At 38.9% G+C, this 24939-nt stretch overlaps 1 protein-coding gene across 3 annotated transcripts in view; it reads right to left on the bottom strand.

Moving 5' to 3' along the window:
• Window positions 1–24939, bottom strand: part of LOC111864934 (proto-oncogene tyrosine-protein kinase ROS) — a 133100-nt gene that overhangs the window by 49678 nt on the left and 58483 nt on the right. For 2 of the 3 annotated variants that reach the window (XM_023852564.2, XM_023852565.2), the window contains exons 3-9: window positions 16428–16487; window positions 10948–11038; window positions 9367–9587; window positions 7696–7932; window positions 2831–2978; window positions 2621–2737; window positions 1046–1352 (exon numbers count right to left, since the gene is read on the bottom strand). In XM_023852564.2, the coding sequence (XP_023708332.1) occupies window positions 1046–1352; window positions 2621–2737; window positions 2831–2978; window positions 7696–7932; window positions 9367–9587; window positions 10948–11038; window positions 16428–16487 (1181 nt within the window). The remainder of the gene's footprint in view (window positions 1–1045; window positions 1353–2620; window positions 2738–2830; window positions 2979–7695; window positions 7933–9366; window positions 9588–10947; window positions 11039–16427; window positions 16488–24939) is intronic. The other variant, XM_023852566.2, reaches the window with a different exon arrangement.

Below are 24939 nucleotides of genomic sequence, written 5' to 3'. Positions count from 1 at the left end.
TACTGTGTACAAAACAGATTTAAAATTCTGACATTCAGGTTCATGATACGCACAGTGGAGATCAGAATTGTATGTAGACAGCTGTGGGAAGAAGGATTCAAAACATGTAACTACTTTTCTGCTGTAGGCTTCCAACACTGCAAAATTTGTATTGTTAATATCTTCATTAAATAATTTAAGTTTGTAATCCAATAGCAAAATTCAGTTTAACTCATCTGCTACCATGCTGTTCAGATGGTCATATGATATTTATTGTTGCAAATAAAACTGTATTAGTTTATTTAGATGTATTTTCTCATAGTTGATGCAATGCAATTGTGCAGCTTCATTATTGTGCGAATCAATCCTCTGAATCACATGTCTTCATGACTACAAAACAAATGTAGACTGCATGTGAGCGTGGTCACAACAACAATAAATGTTATTAACTTGCTTTGCACACATGCGAGTGAGTGTGTGTGTGTGTGTGCATGTGTGATTACCAAGAAAGTTGGCGAAGCGGTGACAGCTCTCATTATATAGTGGGTTTAAATTTAAGCTATCTCAACCGAAGACTTTTGTGATTTTGTTCAGTCCCACAGGCAAATATCCAATTCATTATTCACCACCATCCAGGCAGTCAGTGCTCTATAGTCTGTACTACTGGCAGCAGAATTAAATAACCTACTACTAAATAAGGCCATGCCATAGCTCAATCAGTTAGTCGCTGGCTTCCCAACGCGGTGAGCCGGGTTCAAACCCTGGTGTGGTCAAGTGGGATTTATGGTGGACAAAGTGGCGCTGGGGTAGATTTTCTCTGAGTATTTCGGTTTTCCCTGCCAATCTTCATTCCACCAAATTCTCCATCATCATAACCACCCAGGGCAGGCTACAGTAGGCCAATCAGTGGATGCCGTGCCAAGTGGACCCAGTTGGACTCCACCCCCCACTATGCGAATTACTACTAAATAAACAATTTTAAGAAGGAGAAAAAGAATTATTATTATTATTAGTAGTATTAGTAGTAGTAGCAGTAGTAGCAGCAGCAGTAGTAGTATTTTCTTACCCATTGTATGGATCAACTTCAATATGGTATGGTTTAGTAAGGATACCAGCCACTGCAATGGTGAGCCCACGCCCATCCAATCCACAGCGGGCTACTTGCCACATGGGTCCTGTAGAATGTGTCACCTGACCCAGAATATACAGTTGGTCATTCAGCCAATCCACACTAAGGTCCAGTGGTAGGAAGTTGGCATGGGAAGGAGTCAGTATAGTATACGGAGCCTCATAACGGACCAGTGAAGTGCGAGATACATAGCCAGCAGAGTCTGACACAAACAGCAGGTGATGACTTACGTGAATTGCAACACCTGAAATTCAAGCATTAGTACATGTTCACACATAAATAATGGATTAGAGCAGTTTCATTATAGAGCCCTGCATTCAAACTGCTCTCATACTAAATCCTTGTGTTTCCAAATTTGGCTTTTACTGCTCAAGCAAGTGAAAGCATACAAGATGTCATGCAGTATCTTCATTCATTATTCAAAATATTTAGTCTTTTCTCTAATGGATGCCATTTAATTGACAAAGAAACTTGAGACTGTATTGCAAGATCAGTGATCTGACATAGATTTGATAGCAGCAGTTATTTTTAAATCAGAATGCTTGTGTTAATGTTTTTAGCCAAGGTAACGTGACCAACAGGTTTGAATTGAAATTTAAATGCCTGTCAGTGTACCATTTAATGGCTCTGGGCTTCCAATTGAGTTCTAATTATGAAAGTAGAAAAGTTATAGTACGTTAAGCATGGCAGTGGATATTTAATTCTGTATTTTAGTGTGTTAACCATGGCAGATAGTTACATAAAGTAAGAAGCTGATTTAAATGCAATTTTTAAAAAAATAGGCACCTACCTCAAAAAAAAAAGTTCCTTCATCTCCATTACAAAGACCTAATGATCATGAAAGTAATTTCACTTTGAGTATGAAATGAAACTCATGCATATACTGTTTGAACAAAATGCAGATATTCTGAATGTTGACCCTTTAGAGATTATTGAGACATCTATTTCCTGTCTGAACTTCCCACATTTTATCCCTACAGAGTGAACCTTTAATTAAAGAACTGCTTTATATGTTGTAATTAAGAAAACTAAATTTCCTACTTCATAATTCTCTACAATTGTCATGGGAAAAATGCATCATTCATGATGCATTGACACTCGTTAAACAAAAGTGATCTCGTCTCCAAATTCGGTGGTTACATGTAGGAACTGAGGATCTCACAGCAGTGGTTAGGTTATGGAGAGCTCTACATTCTGGGATATAACACTGTGTAGTTCTTTGTAAGTCCACTGACATTTTGGAGGAACTTGTTGCCCTCATCTTCAGTGTCAAGAAATAAGCCAAGCAAGAAATCAGCATGAAGCAGATAACAAGCAGAGCTTTAACTTTGATCCTGAAGATTGTGGCAACATGTCCCTCTGAAATATTTGTTGACTTTCAAAGGGCTACATGGCATTAGTTCCCAGAAGATAGAACTCTTCGTAGGTTGTTAAGTATTTAGTACTGCATTATAAATTGTTAAACACTGTATTTTTAGAAAACCACATATATTTTGCATATTTATGACAAACCTTTAATAATATGGGATGTGTTGTATATGATCATGGGTTCTGCTAGAATATCAGCTTCTCGCCTAAGTACCGTGTGACAGGATCCCAAAATCAAATTAGGCTTGCGTGTGTCTTTCAGTGTAATTAAATAAACAAAAAGTATGCATTTAATCAAATACTTAATAACACCCATAAAAGCAATAAGGCACAGATTTGAAACTGTTCTGGTACCTGTGGGTTCAGGTGGTGTTGAAACCAGAGTGGTAGCAGGTGGTCCTTCCCCTATTCCATTCCTCATGCTAACAGACAATGTGTAATTTCTGTCTGGCAACAAATTCTTGAACATGTAGAAGTTAGTGTTTTCAGATGCTGGGATGTCCTAATTATGCAAATAGAGTGTTTTCATTAGTCATCAAGTTATAATGAATATGCTGTATGAAAAATTTTGGTGCCAGATGACTCCTTAAAGTATATAAGTAGTAACACTCATTTCAGCAAGGCCATATTCCATTTATAAAAGAACACTTGCACATTTCAGTTTGAAGGGATTCATTCTCTAGCTTTTTCTTCTCTCTTTTGTACATTTCCACCTTGCCCTTAATCTCTATATATTAAAAAATGTTCATATCTGGAATTCTGGAATTGATTTCAAACAAATTCTATTGTTCTCATGCATAACACATGCCCATGCCACTGTATCTCTGTTATTAACAAATTCATGCCCTGTTTTCAGATTTTATCCCTATGTTTCAGTGGTATCTTATTCTTAATTTGACTACCTTCTCCTCCTGTCTTTTTTAATATTGTAGTTTGAAACTGTAGCCCTTCTTGTTTGTTTTCACTTGTTCTGATACCATTACATTCAATTTTTCAGTTTTTCTTAAAGTAAACATGACTATTATCTTAGGCATTCTCCACTGTCTTTAATTTTTCTGAATGTGTTTCAGAAATTGGATCTGTATCCATCATCCTTATATTTGATGATGAAATTAGATCCTGTTTCTGAAATGTTATGTTTGATAAAGCTCAAGATGTTGGACAGTGCCAAAATAACAGTCATATTTATTGTATAACACACTCATCAAAAAGTTACGACTTAGCTTTTCTTGTACTGTTCCCACTTTCAAGTTCTGTCTAATGTTCTGCTTCCAGATTTTATCCATTCTAGTTCATTTCTTGATAAATTAACAAGTTTATTTTAATTTACTAACACAAAAAGTCTACCAGGTTTACCTTATATGCAAAATTTGCTTTTAACATTCTTGCAACTATGAAATATATCATCACCCTACTCCCATTACTACACTGGGTCATTTTGAGATAATCAAGTTTTGGGCACTTGTGTCTGGTGTTAGGCCAGATAATGCTAATTTGGATTTGTGATTCACATCTGTAGAAAATAATATGTTGTGGTAGTATGGTCAGATAAAGAATGAATGACAGATGACAAAAACAAAGATATCATTTAATATCTAATGGAAGTGGTGCAAGCACAAAGTAGTTACAGGAATAAACAGAGCAATAGAAGAAATTTGAAGGATGAAAGCCATGAAAGTGGGAAAACTTGTTCATTTATGTGGGGAGACTATGGAAGAATTATCAAGTGAGCTTGTCTCATGATTTAATGCCTTCCATGCGGGCTTGTACTTAAATAAACCTTCTTCTAATTTTAATTTTCATGGTGGCTGAAAAGCCACAATAGTTATCTTTGACTGTTGAGATACGCTTTCCTTTCACTGAGCTTCTGTAACAGGAAATAAATCTATAACAGAAGGAGCAGCTCATCTTAGTGAGATATATTGAGTACAGTGTGGAAAGAGTTAATGTAGAGATCTTCCAAACATAATTTAGATAAATCATGTATTGAAGGAAGTTCATGATGTAATTATGATAATGATATTATTTCTTCCATCTTCAAACTTCCTACTATATTTTCTTCTAAACAGAATGGATTGGCAGGATGGCATCCCAACGTTCACTTATGTAGATAACGACATTGTCGTTAAATAACCCACAAAAGAAGGAACCTGATCACTTCTAAATTAGTTTAAAAATGCACATGCTGTATCATTAAGAAGGAGGAACAGAGCTTAAAGAGGACTATCACGCAGACTGTAAATAAGGCACTAACCACAAAAATTTTTAAAATAATGGTTCAAATATTGCATAAAGTTGTTAACTTGTTCATTATCAAACTATTTACACACATCATGCAGAACACCCAAAACACACAAAACAAAACAGAATATCTTAAATGAGCAGTAATGAAGCCATGCACCAGTAACATAAGAAATGTTATTTCTTAATAGTGTAGATTTTAAACCCAAATTGATTTGTTAAAGCTTGTGTAGACAATGCAGAATTGTATTGCTTTGTCTTAAATATTCCAAAATTTTGCAAACCCAATATGAAGAGCTTCTTTTAGTTCATGTGGAATTTCAGATCATATTGTACTGTTACTCCAAAGAAATGCTGTTCTCAAAACTTCAAATTATGTATATACAACTCTGAAGAAAATTAAGCATATGTATATACTCATGTGTGTATGTGCATGTTCAAGTATGTACATATGTGTGTGCATGTGTGTACCACCATCTGTCCAGTCAAGGTTAGGCTAAAAGCTTGTTCCAACATGGCTCTCTCTCTCATTCTTGCCCTTCTTTTGGATTGAAATATATTACATCTTTCAAAATCATTCACTCTTCAAAAATTCCACACACTTTGTGGCAATAATTTATCATTTCAGTTAGGCAGTATATATTTAACTTGTTCTGACATCTTCATCTTCTCTTTGATCTCTTTACTGATCTTAAAAGTTCATCTTCACCCTAACATATTTTATTATATTTTTCTTCTTTATTACCCATGTCTCACTGCAGTGAGTGACAATTATGTGTATTGTTTACAGCAGTTTAACTGCTGTCCAACTTTTGCACATTTTGCAATTATATAGCAAACAGAAATTTTAAACCCTTCTTTCCAGTCCTTGACACAAGAAATGCTACGTTTCTAATGCAAGAAATATTAAGAAATATTAAACTAGCATCTGTTTCAAAATTTTTGCAGCAGTTCTTCCTGTTGTGTTGTACGAGTGTATCCTTTTTAATAACTACCCATCATTGTGAGATACATAAGTGCAGGACCACATATCAAATGCTGAAACTACAAAACAGGAGCACAGCAATTTTCATCAACAATTTTAAATGCCTGATGATGACCAGCGTTGGTCAAAACAAGTGATGTGGTGTAAAGAAGCTTTTAAATAAAATTTAGAAAGGTATCTTGCATGTAAGATGGTTGAATCAGCAACTTGAATCATAATTGAATAAATTAAAAGAAATTTCCATTAATCAACCTTGATATTCACTTCTCAAGTATGGTCAGATGAATGGGTTTGTTACACACTGCTGATTTATAACCAAGATCTAAAAACATTAAACAGGCTCTTTTTGTAAGAGTATCACTATTTGTGAAGTACCTTTTACCTGGAGTACTGCTTATCCTGCTTCAGGTTTCTTTTGTTTTTTTTTTTTGTTAGTTTCTCCAGGATTATGTCACGATCATCTTTTCATCTTGTTCGATACTATATAATTTGTTTTATAAATAGTGTCATTAAATAGCCTAAGACTCAATTATCAGTCTACGAAACAAACCCTTGATATTCTCTAATGGCTTCTATATGCTTGCTCTTTCAGTTGGTATTTTCTATTCCTATTTTGACAGCTTTGAGATGATAATACTGGTTGAAAGTCAAAATAATTTATTTACTAGAAAAAAGGCAAAAGATTTCTGACACTGGCTTAAAAACAGACAACTGTTATTTTGGACATTGTCCATCTTCCTGAATTTCTTCAAATTCATTTCAAAAATGGGATCTGTTTCCATTATAAGGTGTGAGACAGGAGAGGCTCCTGCTCAGTTCAGCCCATGAAAAAGAGATAATTTCCATCACTAATATATAGTCTGCTCAGAGGTTATTTCGGTGTCTAGTGTTTGAGAGTAACCTTTTATATGGTCACAGTTGAATGATGGGAAATGTCCAAAATAGTTATTATGTTTATAACAAATATTGTATGTGTGCATTTAAGCTTGATGGTCATTTTTGTGTATTTATTTTCAAATGCTTATAAAAATTGTATCTAGGCATTTTGAGTAGACAGAATAAAGTGGTATACCAGTGGGTTAAGGGAGTGATACATGACTTATGTATCAGTTTTATATGGATTCATATTATGCAATTTTTGAACCTTTGTTTAATCAGACTTGCAATTTCAGGAAGATAAGTATAAGAGGCAGTCAGAAAATAAATACATGAAGCATACACTGGTATATATTGAAGCAATTCACTGAATATTTTATATGAATAATAATGTGACGGTGTAAGACATATAAATTATTTTTCTGCTTAGTTTCCAGGCAAAGTGTGATATTATCATGTTAATGGACATGTTTTAATACTCATATTCTCTATCCATAGAAGTAAATATCCTGGACATACACTAGTTATCTGCTTGCTGTTTCCATAATCAGTTCTGGCCTTCCAAGTGTGATACTGGGCAATGTCGGGGGGGGGGACAGATTTAAAAATAATGGTGAGAAATTGAGGGTTTCATAGACCAGGACACTGATGTCTATGGACAATGAATAGGGAAACTCATCCTATTATATAATTATCATGGCAGCCTGGGTTCGGTCCCAGGTCTGGTCAAGTGGGATTTGTGGTGGACAAAGTGGCGCTGGGGCAGATTTTCTCCAAGTACTTCGGTTTCCCCTGCCAATCTTCATTCTACCAATTGCTCCACAATCACCCTCACCTATCATCTGGGGCTGGTACAATAGGCCAGAAGTGGCTGCAGTACACAGGACTTAGTCCCACCCCACTAGCAATAAAAAAACCAATGTATACAAAATTATCCACATCAGAGATCAAAAAAATCGCTTCGAGATACATGCCTTGTAAACTTTCTGACTGCTCTTTGTAAAAGAAAAACAAACAAGAAGAAATAGTGACGCAAAAGAATAAGCAAAAAATCTAATACTCTATTGAAAGAAACAGATAGTTGAGTAGAAGCGTGATATGGTCCTCTCTCGCTCACCTTGAGGGCTGAGTAGCCCTCGGGTAGCTCATTGATCTGCAACACATAAGACAGCACAGGGCCATTTGGAAAGGGTCCAGGTTCCCATGATACCGAAATGCGGCTAGAGTCTACTGCAGTGGCTCTCACTATTGTTGGTGCTGATGCTGGTACACCACTGGGCAGTGTACTAATGACTACACTTGGTTCCGAAACTATTGGTGTGCTATGACGTGACAGGAGAATAGCAATCCGGAACTGGAACAAACACATTAATTTCAAAATATTACTAGAGTAACACCACTATTTCCAGTAATAACATTTTAATACTCACCCACTCACTCATGGAGCTGAGCCCTTCTTGAGAAGCTGCCAATTGTGCAGCCACTCAAGAACTTCCCAGCATTTTATGGAACATAAAGGTTCATTACTGTGTTCACAAGAGCCCTCCACTGGTCTCTGTCCTGAGCCAGATCAGTCCAATCCATATTATCGCAACCTATCGCTCTAAGATCCATTTTAATATCGTCCTCCTACCTATGTCTTGGTCTTCCAGTGATCTCCTTCCTTCCAGCTTTCCCACCAATATCTTACATGCATTCCTCCTCTCCCCATTCGTGCTCCATGCCCTGTCCATCTCATCCTCACTGAGCTGATTATTCTAATTATACTTGGAGAAGAGTACAAGTTATGAAGCTCCTCATTATGCAGTTTTCTCCAACCTCCTATAACTTCATCTCTCATTGAAATATTCTCCTCAGCACCCTGTTCTCAAAATATTGTCTCAATTTAGGGGTGTGACTATAGATGGAGAATGGATTGGTGAATGGATTTATTGACCACTTATACACACCACTCAAGACTACAAGCACTTACAGAGTTATAGCTGATTTCCACACTTTACAGATCACCACAGCATCTGCTAAGCCTCTTCCAACCTGCTGTGTATTCACCAGCCATTCCCTACAAACAGAGTCTACGAATGGAGATCTTTCAGCCTCATGCACTCAAGTCCTCCTGTCAACTGTCAACTGTCCACTCAACTATAGCACTGTCTCTTCTCAGCCTCCCTTGCAGAGCTCAATAAAACTTGTTACCCCACATCTCTTCTTTATAATTCCTCGGTGCTGACCGCATAGACAACACCCCATTTCCCCTGTTGCATGAATAACCTTTGCCACAGAACATGTTTAGTGAACCATCTCCCAGAAACGGGTCTGATATAACCGCCCATCTCAAGTTTGTTGCATATCAATGGTTCTACACACTACAGCATTATTTGTATGCCTTGGAGCCCATCTCCCATGTCTGTTATCATTGGGATTCGTTAGCAAATTCATTCAGGATAAGATGATCTTAGATGGAACTGAAACTTCTGTGATTATAAAACCGTATTTAGTGTTACAGTACCATATGTCATGATTGAGTGGTTAATGATGATTTTGGTGGCCCCACGTTTTATTCTCAAGGCAAGCTATCCCAAGTGAGACTTAACGTGGTTATCTTCAATCTGTACTTTCAAATAGTGTCTTAAATTAGGCCATGACAACTTCTGTCAACGTACTTCTCAAAATAATTCACATCATTCTCCTATTTGTTGCCACAAACCTTCTACTGCTATGTAACACATTGTTCAGTTAACTCAATGGGAAGCAATAAGTAGACATTGTATTGTTTGATTTAATTACTTACCCTATACTTAGTATAGGGCTGCAAGTTCTCGACCAGTACAGTGGAATGTGGCCCCCAGCTCTGGTTGCGACAGTACTGCCAGGCTCCAGCCAGTTCCTCGTACCGCCACTGAACTAAGTAGCTGATGTTGCTGAACCTGGTGCCTTCCCACTCAAGACTAAGAGAAGTAGCAGTGAGGGTGTCAGCAACAAGTGCAGGAGCAGAAGGTGTTCCAATTTCAACTGCAGAATCAATGCATAATGTGAGGTTCAACTATGCATTCTATTGTAGCACATTGACAAGCAGGGGTCTGGGTGACTCAGGAGTAATGGTGTTAGTAATGCCACGCCATAGTTCAAGCAGTTATTCACTGGCTTCCCACCGCGGTGGCCCGTGTTGGATCCCGGGTCTGGTCAAGTGGGATTTGTGGTGGACAGAGTGGCACTGGGGTGAGTTTTCTCTGAGTACTTCGGTTTCCCCTGCCAATCGTCATTCCACCAAATTATCCATCATCATAATCACCCAGGGCAGGCTACAATAGGCCAATCAGAGGCCACCATGCCGACTGGACCCAGTTGGACTCCACCCCCCACTAATCGAATTAAAAAACATATTTAAAATTAATGGTGTTAGTATTGAAGGAAGTCAATATTCAATCAGCTGGACTGTGAGCATACATCATTACAGCAGTAAAATGTCCAGCCAGCAGGACTGTGTACATGTGCTGTTATAGCAATACACAGTAAATAAAGATTAAATTAAATAAAAACATGATAATTTAAAATTGTTAAGACCTTGCATCATATATGTAGTAAAATACTGAGGTTATAAATAAGTTTATTTTTCACAAGTGATTTAGCAGTTATTTGGAAGAGATAAGAGAGCCTCAAATGGTCCAGTTTTATGTCAAAACAAACAAGAAAAGACAAAAAGAATAAAATCTCTATTAGTAATACCTAAATGATTATCCTATATGAAAAAGCATATTGTTAGTTAAAATAAAACTAAAATTAGAGAACAAGAACAAGTAACAAGTTAGTTACACACAGATGGACTTAAAAGAAGAATGATTACAGCATACCAAGAACTATAATGAAACATGATCTTGAAAGAAAGGAAATATTTTACACTGAGATAATGAGTCACTGGAACAGGTTAAAGCCTAACATTGTTTGGAAGAACAAGCAACAAATTTAATGAATGAACATTAACTGAAGGAGTTAATTCTTTATTAAATACCTGAATGAATAAACATGAAATGAAGCGAATAAAAACAGGAATGGCTGAATAGAAACACATTAAATTTATGACTTTGATTATATACAGAAATATTTTGAAACACAGGATTACTGGATTTTGGGACTTTTTCCATCGTCTGGCATTCTAGGAAATAGAACACACAACATTTCGGAAACTGGGTCTGTTTCTGTCTTCAGGTGAGGGAGGAAGATGAAAACAGATCCAGTTTCTGAAAGATTGTGTTTTCTGTTTCCTAGAATTCCGTACGATGGAAAACGTCTCAAAAACCAGTAATCCTGTGTGTTATCCACCATTGTCAGAATCCTTTAGAATCTAATATTTTGAAAGAAAAACTGCACTAACCTTTCAATATTTGCAGATACCTGTTGAGTGCATAGTTACAGCCCATGATACAGTAAAGTTCTTCGGAATGTAGAAGGTCTTGGGATCCATTCTGTGTGAGAGAATATGTTTCTTCATTATTGAATATGCTTCATAATTTATTTGTTACAATATATATTTTGTAATTATGAGTCAACACATTTGTTGCATGATTCTTTTTTAAATATGTTCCCAGAAAATAATAAATTATCAGTTAAAATTTGAAAAATTATTTTTGTGCAAGTATAGTTTCAAATTTTATATATATATATATCTCCATAAATAAACACATTAATTATATACACAAATAAAAAAATGTAACTCAACATACAGGCAAAAGGCCACACAACTTTAATTACCAAAAGGGAAAGCTAAATGACATTGTACTCGTTCTTTCTAAATAATGTTTGCTTGAAATTTTATGTTTTATGAAACCTAGGTGAATCAATTGGCCATCAGAGAGAAAAAAAAATGTGATAATAACAAGAAAAACTGGTTCCTGCAATCAGTGGTAAAAACATAAATTTACTCAATCTGATATTAGAATAAAAAACGTGTTTTATTTCTGCCTTCCAAGAATAAGCTTAGAAGCATGTGTTGGCTGTAGTCCATTATTTATGAGGTTCACCAATGTCCCCTTTTCCTTACAAATGGTAATTCAGAATGGATTTTGTTAATTTGTTCTGGTCACTTCTGGATGAGTGAATGTCTTTTATTCCTTACACAAAACATGAATAGGCTTTTTTGTAATGTCATCATTCCTTATCCTGATCCTTCAATCATCTTCAACGTAATTTCAACAGACCGTTTCCTGTTTCCATCTCATGTGGTTGAAACTTAAGTTTGATTTCCATAAAGTATGGTAGAGACTTTCAATGCTTTAAAATATCTAATTTATGATCAGATGGAATATTTTCCTAGGAATATCATGACTTTAGTTTTCTTTTGTATATTTTAGAAATACAAGTTTACCAATTTCATGTAATCATTTATGTCTTTCTGAAGCTCAGTTTCATTACTTCATATAATCACCAAAAAAAAAAAAAAAAAATTAAAACTCTCTTCATATTGAAGAAAGCCTTCTTCTGGTATGTGGCGCCGCGTAGAAATTGTGTTAACCGACGTTTCGGAGGAACGTATCACCTCCATTTTCATGGTAGAAGACAAGAAGAAATCCACAAGCAAACTAGCAGAGCAGAGNAAAATGTTTTATGTTAGAAGGACTTGGGGCTGAACTGCATTACCGTGTGATTTATTACAATCTCTTTATATTCTCCTTTGGAACAATAGAAATTTTTGTTTTCTAGTGCAGAGTTTGAATTCCTCTAGTTGTTTTTCCTACAATATTCCATAAAATTATTCTGTTGACTTCAAAATCCATAAGGTCTAGGTGGGTTTCAAAATTAAAGTAATGTTTTTCTCTATCAGTTGTTCTCTTATAAATACATTATCTGTACAAAATGTCATATTTTATAGTAAGAATATCTCAGATATTTTTACAGTCTCACATTCAAAATTGCGAAGTCCATTTTATACCCATCATTAAAAATACCAGTTCCTCAATACATTGAGAAACCTTTTTTTAATGGAAATTACTCTTTCATGTAATCACGTGTCTGCTATGTTACTACAAGCGCCCACTTGGATTACTTGCAATTCTGTTACATGTCAGACATTCAATATAAACAGTCAGTGTTATATTTACAGGTATTTTGAGTGAATATGGCAGAATTAGTTGCAATTTTGAATTAATGTACCAGATAATGTTTTTCTGTGAACAGAATAGCTGAGTACTGGATTAAATATTTTGCTCACCAGACAACTGTATCTAAATCTTAAATGACAAATAGCAAGACTGGTTAAAGCGCTAAAGTAAATAGTCATCTGGGAATAAGGGAATACATTGATTAAGGATTATATTTCTCATGACTGAGAAACTGAACTTTGGAAGGTTAGATTGCAAACTGAGCAGCTGTAAAACTCATTATGCAATAATTATTTCAAACTAATCCACAAAATTTCAAGAATTCTGGAACATTATCCAATGTGATTATGGATATTTGAACAGAATTTAAATTTGCGGCAAGGCCACACTTTATTTCATTTCATTTATTCCTGTGAGCCTTGTTAAGGGGGAGAGGGTGGGGCAAGTGGGAAACATTATAAAGTTAAGTGTCCCGAGACGCTTTTTTTTTTTTTTTTTTAGATACACGTCACCGACAATTGGGGCAATATAGTTTTCAGAAGTGTTATTTGCCACGACGGCACATAGGGCATTGCTAGGTGTACTGAATCCACACAGTGCACAGCAGGTGTCAATTATGATTGAATGATTACGGAATAAACATACGACGAAAACTGCAGCATGTCCTTAACTTTCGCTGCGTGTAACAATCGACCTGCTACTGCTGCATGGGAATACACGCTATGATATCCTGGTCGAAGTCATCCATACGCTAACGTGTTTCAACAACTGGAGCAGCGTCTCCATGAGGTCCATGAGACAGGAAGTGTACCGCCTACGGCAGACGTGAATGCAGGTCGCCCACGGACGGTACGGACATCAGCCAATGAAGATGTTACAATTGCATCTGTGGAACGAGAGTTGTGATGAACCTCGTGCGATATCGGACGGGAACTGGGACTATCACAACGGAGGGCTCTCTACGTGCTTCGCGACGATCAATTACATCCACGTCGCTACAGACGGAGCGCACACCTGTTTCGTGGCGATCGTGCTGGACGGATGCAATTTTGGGAACGGCTACATCAACATGCTGCAGACGAGCTCTTTTACATAATATTCTGTGGGCAATCGATGCTTCGAGGTACTGGATCCGTCAACACAACGAAGTAAATAAATTAAAAAAAAAATCGATTAAAATAAAAATATAAATTGTGTAATCAATGTTAGTGTCCCAATCGACCACTGCATGTTTCGGTCGCGCGGACCATTATCAGATGGTGTGGAAACAAGTAAATAAATAAATAAAACTCACTCTCACTGAACATCAGACATGATGAATCCATTTTTTGCAATGAAAAATGTAATATATTCTTCTATTAAATGATAACATAAGAAACATAAATTATAGTGGTTTTATTAAATTGTTAAAAAGGTTAACATAAGATATATATAAAGTCTGTGGGATGAGGCCAATTTCTTCCGGCACACACCACTGCCCTGAGTCCGTTCCTTTGATTTCCCGTGGCGGCCTGAGGCTAGATGATGGCCCTTTTTCCACTTCTTCAGTGCTCTGACAGGTTTCACTGCGGACTCTTTCTTAGGGACCTTTTCATACTCCGCCTCAGGCTTCATTTCCTCTGGATTTGCCTTTATCTTTTCTTGATAGGCCGCCGTCTCTTCCTGGCAAGCCGTCGTCTCTTTTCTGCTAGCCAGGTATCCATCCGGTTTATCGTCCGTTCCTGTCTGGCGATCATTTCCTTGAAATTGGCGTCTGTCTTTTCTTGCGTGACTTTCATTTTGGCCTGCAGGCATGCCATCGTTTGTTCCTTTTCCGTGATATGACGCTGTAATTACACAGTGCAGTCATCAATCAATCCAATCCTAATTCTGACACCAAATTATCACGTTTAGGGGTGACTTATAAGACGGTTTTTGGATTGGATGATTGGATTTATTGCACCGTATACATTCACTCAGTTCGGGACTACAGGCAATACAGCGCTATCTCTATTATACGCTCTTTACAGTTCACCTTTGCACACTCACTAGGATTCTCAGCTTTCACTGGTCTACTGGCAACGGATTTATCACAGTCTCACTGACACTTCAAATCACACGTGAAGTCTTCTGGTCACAGTCTAATTCCTGTCTTGCTATTTCTTCTCAATCACCTTCGACTTCCATCACCAGAACGCGACCCAATTCTCTTCCGACTACTGTTCTGTACTCCGCTGTACTCTGTTTCTCTTATTGTATATTACTGTCCTGCCTAACAATTTTTATAACCACTTTGCGGGGATCCCACTGAAAACACCGTCTTGTGTTATTAAGGATGAATGTTTACAGCTCCGTTGCGTAGCAGTAGAGGTCCTATTGTTTCGCGCGATTGCTTCTGCGGGAAAGTGTGCACCGACCCGTTGCCTAGCAATGGATATACACGTCACACAATTGAGGCTTTTAAATATGGCGTAGGAAGGTTTCATATTTATAATTAAGTAAGAACAGCGCTGCGGTGTTTACCGAATGTTTAACATTACTTATATTACTGGCTGATCCAGAATTCTTGTGGTAGTTAGAGGTGTCCAAGAACGAGTGCATATTTTTTAAACATTTTTACTGAGAAATTGAACACGGCTTTCACCACATGACAGCGGATCTATCAAAGTTATACACACGAAGTTTGTTTTATCGTATTGTCCGTTCCATGGAAGGAATCCCGCCTCAAATGTGAGGCAACGCTTTCAGGGAATTTGAATACCGGACGGACATTGTGAATGCAACAAAGGGGGCTCAGACCGAATTGCAGTGATATGGAGGAAAGTGGGAAGAAAACTTTTTGAGTAGCTGTTTCAAATCTGTATATTACGTTCCTTTCACAGTTTGTAACAATAAATTTAATTTATATTTTTTCGTATTCTAGTGCTTAATATCCATAGTGTTCCCAATTTTGTCCTTCCTTTGTTGAGGAATTGCCTTAATTTACAGTTTAAATTTAAAACCTCAAATGTCTGTGAACCACGAGTGTTTGGAGCGTCTGTCACATCCAGTGAAGCAGATGTATGTAGTCTTACAACCTCCCCATATTTGAAAACCTGGGGGTGTAAGATGGGGAGACGGGCTTCTTTATTAGTTTCGGAATAGTTTTTAAGTGACATTTCTAAATAACTTTTTCCCATTGCATCGTAATTGTTGTTTAATTAATAACACTTTCATGCAATTTGAACACATCTAACATTTCATTTGTCTTACTGATGAACCTTCAAATATAGCCTTCCAATATTATGTGACTTTGCTCTGTGACTCCTTGGACGGGGGATCAGCCAGTTACTAGGCCGTTACCTACACATGACAACATAAACACAGAACAAACGCAGACAAACATTTATATCTCGAGTGGGATTCGAACTAACGATCCCGTGTTTTGGCGGGCGAAGATATTTCATGCCTTAGACAGCGCGCCCATTGTCATGGGCAATGATTATTATAATGATTAAATATTCCAGAGATTAAACATTACTACTACCTGGATTAAATACTGAATATGGTGTTCTTCAAATATTAATTATCTTATACTTCTGTGGTGTTTTATTGGTTATCTTTGCATATACTGGACTGACAGCGCCACAATATTAACCTTTAAGAGCCGAGCGACTCCATATGGATGTGATGTGTGATGCGGAATCCGGATCAATTCTTTCGGCTACAAAGAATATTTTATTCATATTTGCTCAATATATCTTTAGTAATGGCAGCATTGTCATCATGTGATACTTACACAAACAATCTGGCAGTTGGATTCAAGTGCTCTCTGCCAAGACTGACAGCCCTCTGAACACTGAAATACAAACATAAATTATCTTATTACAGTATTCTGATTTATGTCGTGGCATACATGGTTATCGCGAAAAAATTGTGTGATGCAGTAAATCTTCCGAAACATAATTATGACACAGATATATTGATTAATTAACTAAAGGAGTTATGGCCAGGTTCACTTGTGATATTATTTTGACATTCAACATCCAACCCAATAAAAAAATCGATAAAATGACATTGCAGACATTGCACATACCTTTCATGCAGGATTAGTCTAGACTACGTTGGTTTAAACGCGAAATGAAATGTTTGTTCTATAGATCACTGTTGGTTGCTGAATGCTGCACAGCAATGAATCACGTCTGATGGTAAAATCAGTTTCCAGAAATTGACATTTCACATATGGGCTCCTAGTGTACATACTGTTATTTCCTGAAGATACCGCATATGCATTATTATTTGGGCATAAGTTATTCATCGAATAAAGAAATTTAAGCAAAATCGTCACAGCCGTTTTCGACAAAATCACAATTTCATATTTTGGGGCCAAATTTTCGAAGCTAGAGTGTCAGAATCAGCCAGCACCGACATATTCACCCTCAGATCTGCACACCTTATTCTTCACTGAGAATCTTTTATTCCTGCATGAAGACGGGTTAGAATACCTCCACATTATCTCTGCAAGTTGAAGAAGGTGACGAAAAGGGAACCCTGTGCCTGGAGGTATAACTGGGCCACTCCGTCACTGCGGAACATAATTACAGGGACCTGGTCCTCCAGATTAGAGTTTGGATATACTGCTGACGACCTTGTTATAAAAATTATCGTTGCAAAATCCTAAGAATTTGAAACAGGATTGTCTAATTTCCAAAGAATTAATTAAAGGGATTAATTAAATAATTTTCCTGGGGAGTAAAGCACGGCCGGGGCGTAAGGCTGACAACCTTACCGCCATCTTTGAGCCACTTGTCTAGATAATGTGGGGCAGTCAACGTCTCACAACCCTATGGGCCTTCACGGCCTGTTACAGGGATAGCTTTACTTTTACTTTTTACTTTTGCTACATAACGTAAAACATATAAATTCTGTTGCCTCCAGTTCTCTCTGTATTCTTGAGATGGTCACGCACCGAATTCTTCTTTCGAAGCATGTGTAAGAGAAAGCTCTCAGCACGGACTACTTCAGTTGACGCCTGGGACTATTGCCAGTAGGCCAGGACACACTCCGTCTGTCTGTCTGTCTGTCTGTCTGCATGGCCATTCTAGACACTTGCGTGGCGAGAGGCGTAGTTAGTTTTCTTCCGCTTGTCAATTACTGCCCAGCAACTACTTACATGCCTTTTGTTTCTTCAGTTGGCAGACGGACCCTGCTGCTGACACAAGACTGACCTTTGACCTGTGGCTATATCATAGAACGCTAATTAGGAATCCCTCGACTTATAGTAAAATTGAAAATAAAATTATCACTCTACTTAATTAAACACGGCGTCATAAAGGCGTATGGGAAGTGGAGATATAGCTCCATCCATTCTTAATCTCGACTCTGTGAATGGCCAGTTTCACGCACCGGCCGCTTCATGTCCAGGGAAAGAGTCCTGGGTACACATTGGCTAAGAAACTGGATGGCTTCAGTTTCAGCCTAGACGCAGTGGAGAAAAGAAAAATCCCCGCCGAGAATCAAACCCCAATCCTCCCGTTCCCACTTTCCCACTGCAACAAATACACGCTACAATAGATAATTGTTGGACGCGTTGTTTTCTATACGGTCGGTGACATATCAAAGGAGGGCCTGCCTCCCCAGTTTTAGTGTACGTGTATGTTCCGTCGAAGCAGTGGTCTGAAGGCTTCCTGAACCATCAGACAGTAAAACATGGTCATGAGTCCCGTGGGACTCGGAATTAAAAATCACTGTGATGATGACGACCAGCAGCAGTTTACTGGACTGGACTGTGTATCACTGTATCGTTGCTAGGCAACAGCTCGGTAAACACTTTCTCAGGAAGACGAAGAATTGTTGGAGGCGTAATTTTCTATGCGGTCTGTGTTGTATCAAAGGAAGGCACACGATTAGTTCTTTGTTTTAAATGCTAACAATCAAAAACGTGGCTAAGCATCTCGATCGTACGAAACTGTGAGTTATATCCGGTAAATGTAATGGAATGGGGGGCACGCGGTAGTGTAGTTGGTTGAGGCACTATGCTACAAGTCGAAAGGTCGCGGGTTCAAATCCCGATGAGGTCACTGGATTTTTTAATTGACCTAATCCTTCCAGCCGCACTATGGCGTAGGGGTCGACTCAACCTCTAACAGAAATAAGTACCAGGAATATTCTTGGAATATTCTTGGGGGTAAAGGGCGGCCGGTGCTTAAGGCTGACAACCCTGCCGCCATCTATGAGCCGATTGTCTAGAAAATGTGGGAACCTCAACGTCTCACAACCCTATGGGCCTCCACAGCCTGTTACAGGGATAGCTTTACTTTTTTTACTTCAAATGTAATGTAATGGAAATCAGAACTAATGGAAAGTGTTCACAAAAATCGATCACTAAATTTCTAAATATTAGGCTTTCTTTAAGGAGTGAACAAGGTCCATAAAGATTGCTTCATACATTCACAATTTAACAGTGGGAGGTTCACTTATACACAGGTATACAGGCACACAAATACGCAGACACACAGACAGCATGGAGATCACATAAGCCTGCTTTAGAAAAGTAGGATAAAAAGAACGCCTTATGTACAGATCATGTCTGTCCGTCTGTGACCTAGTATACCTACCTATACCGTTGGACATACTCGTATATTCTTAAAATTCTCTGTGGAAAACTCTCAGTAAAGCTATCCGACAACTTCGATATTCATCTATACTGATCCATAAAAGAACCTGATTTATAAGGTTTATAAGTTGGTACCTACATCTAGAGATCAAGCGGCGTCCATCTCGAAAGACAGTAATCTTCAGTTCATCGTCATGAGAACCCTTTTCTTTCCATAGGTTATTTAACAACGCTTGCAGTAACTAGACTATATAGTAATGAGTGATGAATTGGAAAGGATTTGAAAGGAAGCGGTTATGGCTTAATTGAGATACTATCACAAAATTGGCTGGAGAGACTGAAGGAAACCACGAAACATCTCAGCTAGGGGAGTCGGTGTTCAAGCCAATCTTGCAATGAGCACCTACCTAACAAAACTCCACCTGTTATGTGCGAAGAACATAAGTTTCTACGGATTTTTGTTATATATTTCCATGACAAGAGATGGGCCTACCTTTCATTTTCAAAGCAAAGCTGTTCCTATAACAGGCCGTGAAGGCCCCTAGTGTTGTGAGACGTCGAGGCTCCCACATTTTCTCTAGACAATCGGCTCAACAGATGGCGGTAAGTTTGTCAACCTTAAGCGCCTGCTGCCATTTATCACCCAGGAAGATTCCTGGTACTCATTTATGTTAGAGGCTGAATCGACCCCAGGGCCATATTGAGGCTGGAAGGATTGGGTAAATTGAAGAATCCACCTCATTGGGACTCAAACCCGGGACCTTCCATCTTATAGCATAATGCCGCAACCAAATACGCTACCACCTTTCCTTCTATGATTATAGAATTTGTCACATCAATTATTTTAGCAGTTCGACTGAAAAACTTCGTCATGGCAACATTTTAGAAAATGTCATCCAACTCACACCTTCACAACCTATTTCTGTCCGAAGGTGATAATCTTATGCGATGTATCATCGTGCAGTTTGGCACCATCTATTAAACTGCAGGGTGTCACAATCGAAAGTGCCATAATCTTAATATTCACCGCCGTGAAGACCTCAAGTATGACACTTCCTATTTTTCTACTACCGATCACTGAGAAGGTAAAAGTTATGTCCTCTTTAGGCATCTATTATTAGGAAATCGCCACTCTCCAAATTATTATTATTGCTAGTGGGGTGGGACTAGAGCCCTTCTACTGCGGCCACTTCTGGCCTATTCTACCAGCCCCAGATGATAGGTGAGGATGATTGTGGAGCAATTGGTGGAATGAAGATTGGCAGGGGAAACCGAAGTACTCGGAGAAATCCTGCCCCAGAACCACTTTCTCCGCCACAAATCCAACTTGACCAGACCCCGGGATCGAACCCGGGCCGCCGCGGTGGGAAGCTAGCGACTAACCGCTTGAGCTATGGCGCGGCCTTGCCACTCATCAAAACCCTATTAACCTCCATTCCTTGCGAATGAAAGGAGCATTACAGCTTGTCCATATTCGCCCTATTAAGCCAATTTGGCGTACTGAATGTACACAAGAGTAAAAGCTCAAACAACTACACAGTAACTCTCGAACCATGCAAAGGATGCAGTGAATTAGATCAATTTTAATTAAGCCTGCACACAAGAAGGACTTACTACTCTGTTATCCAGCAGACCGCCATTTCAGCCACGTAACTTATTTGTATCAGCTGCTGAAATGGGGGGGGGGGGAATTCGAATGCGTTCTTCGCAATTTTTCATCGTTCAATTGTCTTGATGTTCATTTTAATCCACTGTTGAAAATACAGAAATATTCTGCTTTATGAAACTACAAATTCTGTTACTGTAAAAACATATTAAAAGTCGATATTAGCTCAGTCAACAAAGCAACTGCAAACTGGATGGAATGCCGGGGTTTGATTCCTGACACGGACATGAATCTTTTCCTTTGAGGCCCCGACCAGGCCGGCCCTACTTACCCCCTCTCCCGACCTGTCATCAAATGTGTTTCTTTGTCTCTTTCCCCATTGGCAAAGCAGCTGCAACTTGAATCTGATCAGTCATTTCCAACCAGCGCAGAGATTGGAATGCGTGGCGCTTTACCTTCATTATCCCATATGTCTTCATAAAGACTGGTTTATGCATTAAGGAGCTATTAGGGAAATACATATACAGACACACAAACAGCGAAGTGATCTCATAAGCCTACTTTATATTTTAAAATAAATAAAGTAGACTAAAAAGGAAGATTTAGAAGTAGTAGAAGGATCAAAGAAATTTCGAAAATTAATTGCAGGGAAAATGGGCGGATGAGTTAAGAAAGATATAGAAAGAAGAAACGGGAGAAATATAGAGTGAGAAGAGGGCAAGAGGACTTCATAGAAGGCGGCAGAAGAAAGAGAGAACAGTACAAGCGGTCGTAGAGGCTGTTAGCTTGACAGGTTGCAGCCGCACGGCCGGACAGGAGGGGAGAGCCTTGATGCGATGGACTAGAGGCAATATCTTGCCTGATGAGACGCAGAGGCTCTTGGACTTCTGTGTACAGACGACATCTGGTTCCAAATTGCAGCGCTAGAATGAAACTGATCTACTCATCCCCATTTACAACACTTGAAGCTCTACTTCCCTATCTCCTTTACGTAATAGCGGCGTAGTGCCTAACACCAGGAACATGTTCACCTTCGATATCTGGTTTTTCGAGTCCATAATGTTGACGAATGATGTCCATTTCAATCTTGTGCGTGCTAGTTTTCAGACAGTCCTCGTCACACTGAGAGGTGCAACACAAGACTACAATTTATGGTCACAGACACGCAATCATCAGGTTTGTGAGAGAAATGACTGCGAGGTGTCATGAATGCTAAACGTCAATGTTGACCCAGTATTTGATTAATTAAGCATCACGCATCGAAGAAATATGGGAATATAGAAGTATAGCGCTAATGTGTCTTAACTGTGAGTAGTAGATATAGGTAAATGTTCAACTTCACGCCCCGGCCACTTTACCACCACGGAAAGAGCCCCCGAAATCCGTTGGTTAGAAAGCTGAGTTGTCCTCAGAAACAGTTCGGACGCAATGGCGAAGAGACGTATGTGTTCATCCGCCGGAAATATAGTGCCGATTCTCTGGTCGTTCACAGCCTCTGTGGTCTAGTGGTCAGCGTTCCTGGCTACAGATACAGAGGTCGGGTTCGATTCCCGGCTCAAAAAGATTTTTTCTGAGTAGTGGGGTCTGAAACCGGGTCCACTCAGCCTCGTGATGATAATTGAGGAGCTATTTCAAGGAAATAGCGTCTCCGGTCTAGAAAACCGAAATTAACGGTCGTGGGGATTCGTTGTGCTGACCACGTGACACCCTCTATCCGCTAAAGTTGGCATTAACTTCGCCGACAAGCGGCGATCGCTCGGTTAGTATAGTTCGCTTACGGACTAAAACCACGGAGTTTGTTTCTCTGGTAGTTCAGAACGTATTATAGCTATTATGTTCATAAAAGTGCATCGTGACACGCTGCAATAATGTTGCCTTCGTCATGGAAGAAGGAGCCGTTCTTCACATTTGTCTTCATCACAAAGATGGACATCTCCTCTAATCACTTCTCTCGCCTTTCTGAATTTTTCTTCTGAACTTCCGACGTATTGTTGTCATCCACAGCCAGAATTATATTCTGCTCGAGGCGGGTGTGGAAAGCTCCAGGACAGAAGACTTCGCCACTGCTGTTTTACAGGGGCTGTTAACTTAAACTGTAATGCTGCAGTAATAATAGTAAAATTTGGACAGTACGATGGGGGTTGTCTAAAAGTCTTCTTCTTGTAACAGAGGTGCATTGTGAGCTTGGAGGTAGAGATCTACGCATCCTACAATAACTTGGACTTGTGTGCCTCATGCTCCGGCCGCTGTATCCCCCCAGTGTTTGCTGGACAGGAGGCCACTTGATATCCAGAATCGATCTGGTCGCAGTGGTCCCTTCCGACTCCTGTTGGGAATTGAATCTAGACCATCTTACCTGCTACAGGTCGCTTTGCTAGCCTAACTATTGTGCTTCATAATTAACTACTCACTGGCGCATTAATTTTCGTAAAAGCTGCATAGTCGCTCACCTGTTCAAGAAATCTCCACTTTTATGGAAGCCAGAAGTTAATTATCCTGCTCATGAGACCCTTCCATTGAACAGCGCCGTAAGTTGAATCAAGTTAGTGTCCTCACACTGTCTTTGTGAGGTTCATGTCAATACTATTTTCCCATGTTAGTTTTGGTCATTAGACATCTATTCGTCTAGATTTTACGATTGCAGAGTTTCATGCATTTTCAGAATCTCCCACATGCATGCTACACGCCTTGTCCATTTAATCCTCCTTGATTTATTAGTCTTTGTTTTGAAGTGGGCCCCCAGACCGGCTCTCTTAACTTGGGTTTCCTTGCTTGTTCCATGCGCTACACACGTAGCTCCTTGCATTCAGAATCCCGCTTGAATAGTGTTACCATTCTTTGGTCCTGAATGTCTGGTCCCTCCAGGCAAATGCCTCAATCGTACCTTGAACTAAGATTACTGTCTTTTGGGATATGACACAGGGTATTTGGTAGAAAGGCCCAACATTTCGGAGGAACCTACCCTTATCCTTCGATTCTTTTAAACTGAAAATAGTGGCAGCAAGTTCTCCCGAAACGCTGGTACCTATTTACGAAATTACACGGCGTTACATTCCAGACAAACTTAATCTGTATATCCACCGTAATGAAAAGTTTACATTTGCTACATTCAATAAGCCCATAACCTCTTCCTTTCAAATCCTTTCCTGTTAATTATCCATGAATCGTCTTTTTATTCAGCGCTATAATATTCTTAGTAATTGTGTGTACCGTTAAATAGACTAATAATTCAATAAATCTTACATGGTGAAGGGTAAATGTTATGAAACTTCTCGTTTCATCATTTTTCGTGAGTACTAATTCTCTGGTCAGCACAGAGTTCTCAGCTTCTGTGTCCGTAGGAAAAATGGAAAAACAGGATAGTGTGACGTCAGAACTGGGAGTGTGGTCAAGTTAAAGATTTCTACACAGTAAAATTTCAATTACAAGTCAGAGAAACAGAGAAATAACGTGAAACCTTTACCAGTTATCTGTTTGAGGTCATACCAGTCGACACAGAGGGCATCGGACAATTCTTGGGGTCATAAGAGAGACCTCCAGTGAAGACGCATAAGCGATCAATAAATCTTTTACACTGCCTTCGAAAGTCCCTAGAATTCCTGTTGTCCTCTCCCATAATTGTAGTTACAGAAGAGACAAAGATAAAATGGCGGAAAACCATCATTTTTAGGTTATAGTCATCTGGCATGTGTTGTCATGTATTCTGATCAATAGGTTTCGCAGGAATATAGTATTGCTTTCTTCAGAGAATAAAAATGAGCCAAGCAGGCATCAAGCAGTTGCGAGTTCTGCACTTTGCCCATTGCGGTTCGTTTAGTCACCGAATCTTCTTTTGTGGACATGTTTATATGTCAACCGTGATATTTGGAAGCTTACTCTACTAGTCTAATCTACATATTGTGGCATGTAGAGCCGTTGCTAGGCAACGTCCGCGAAATAAGTAACTATATAACAACATTTTCTAGGTAATGACTCTGTAAATAACGGCCGTTGCTAGGCAATGGCCGCGACAGACGCACACGCGACAATGTAAGAGCTGTTGGAGGCGGTGTTTTCTGTGCCTTCAGTGCCGAAATTATATAACGAGGC

The sequence above is a fragment of the Cryptotermes secundus genome, unplaced genomic scaffold, assembly GCF_002891405.2.
Source record: "Cryptotermes secundus unplaced genomic scaffold, Csec_1.0 scaffold62, whole genome shotgun sequence".
Lineage (NCBI taxonomy): Eukaryota > Metazoa > Arthropoda > Insecta > Blattodea > Kalotermitidae > Cryptotermes > Cryptotermes secundus.
Note: the sequence above shows the minus strand (reverse complement) of the source record. Positions and strands in the feature narration are given on the sequence as shown.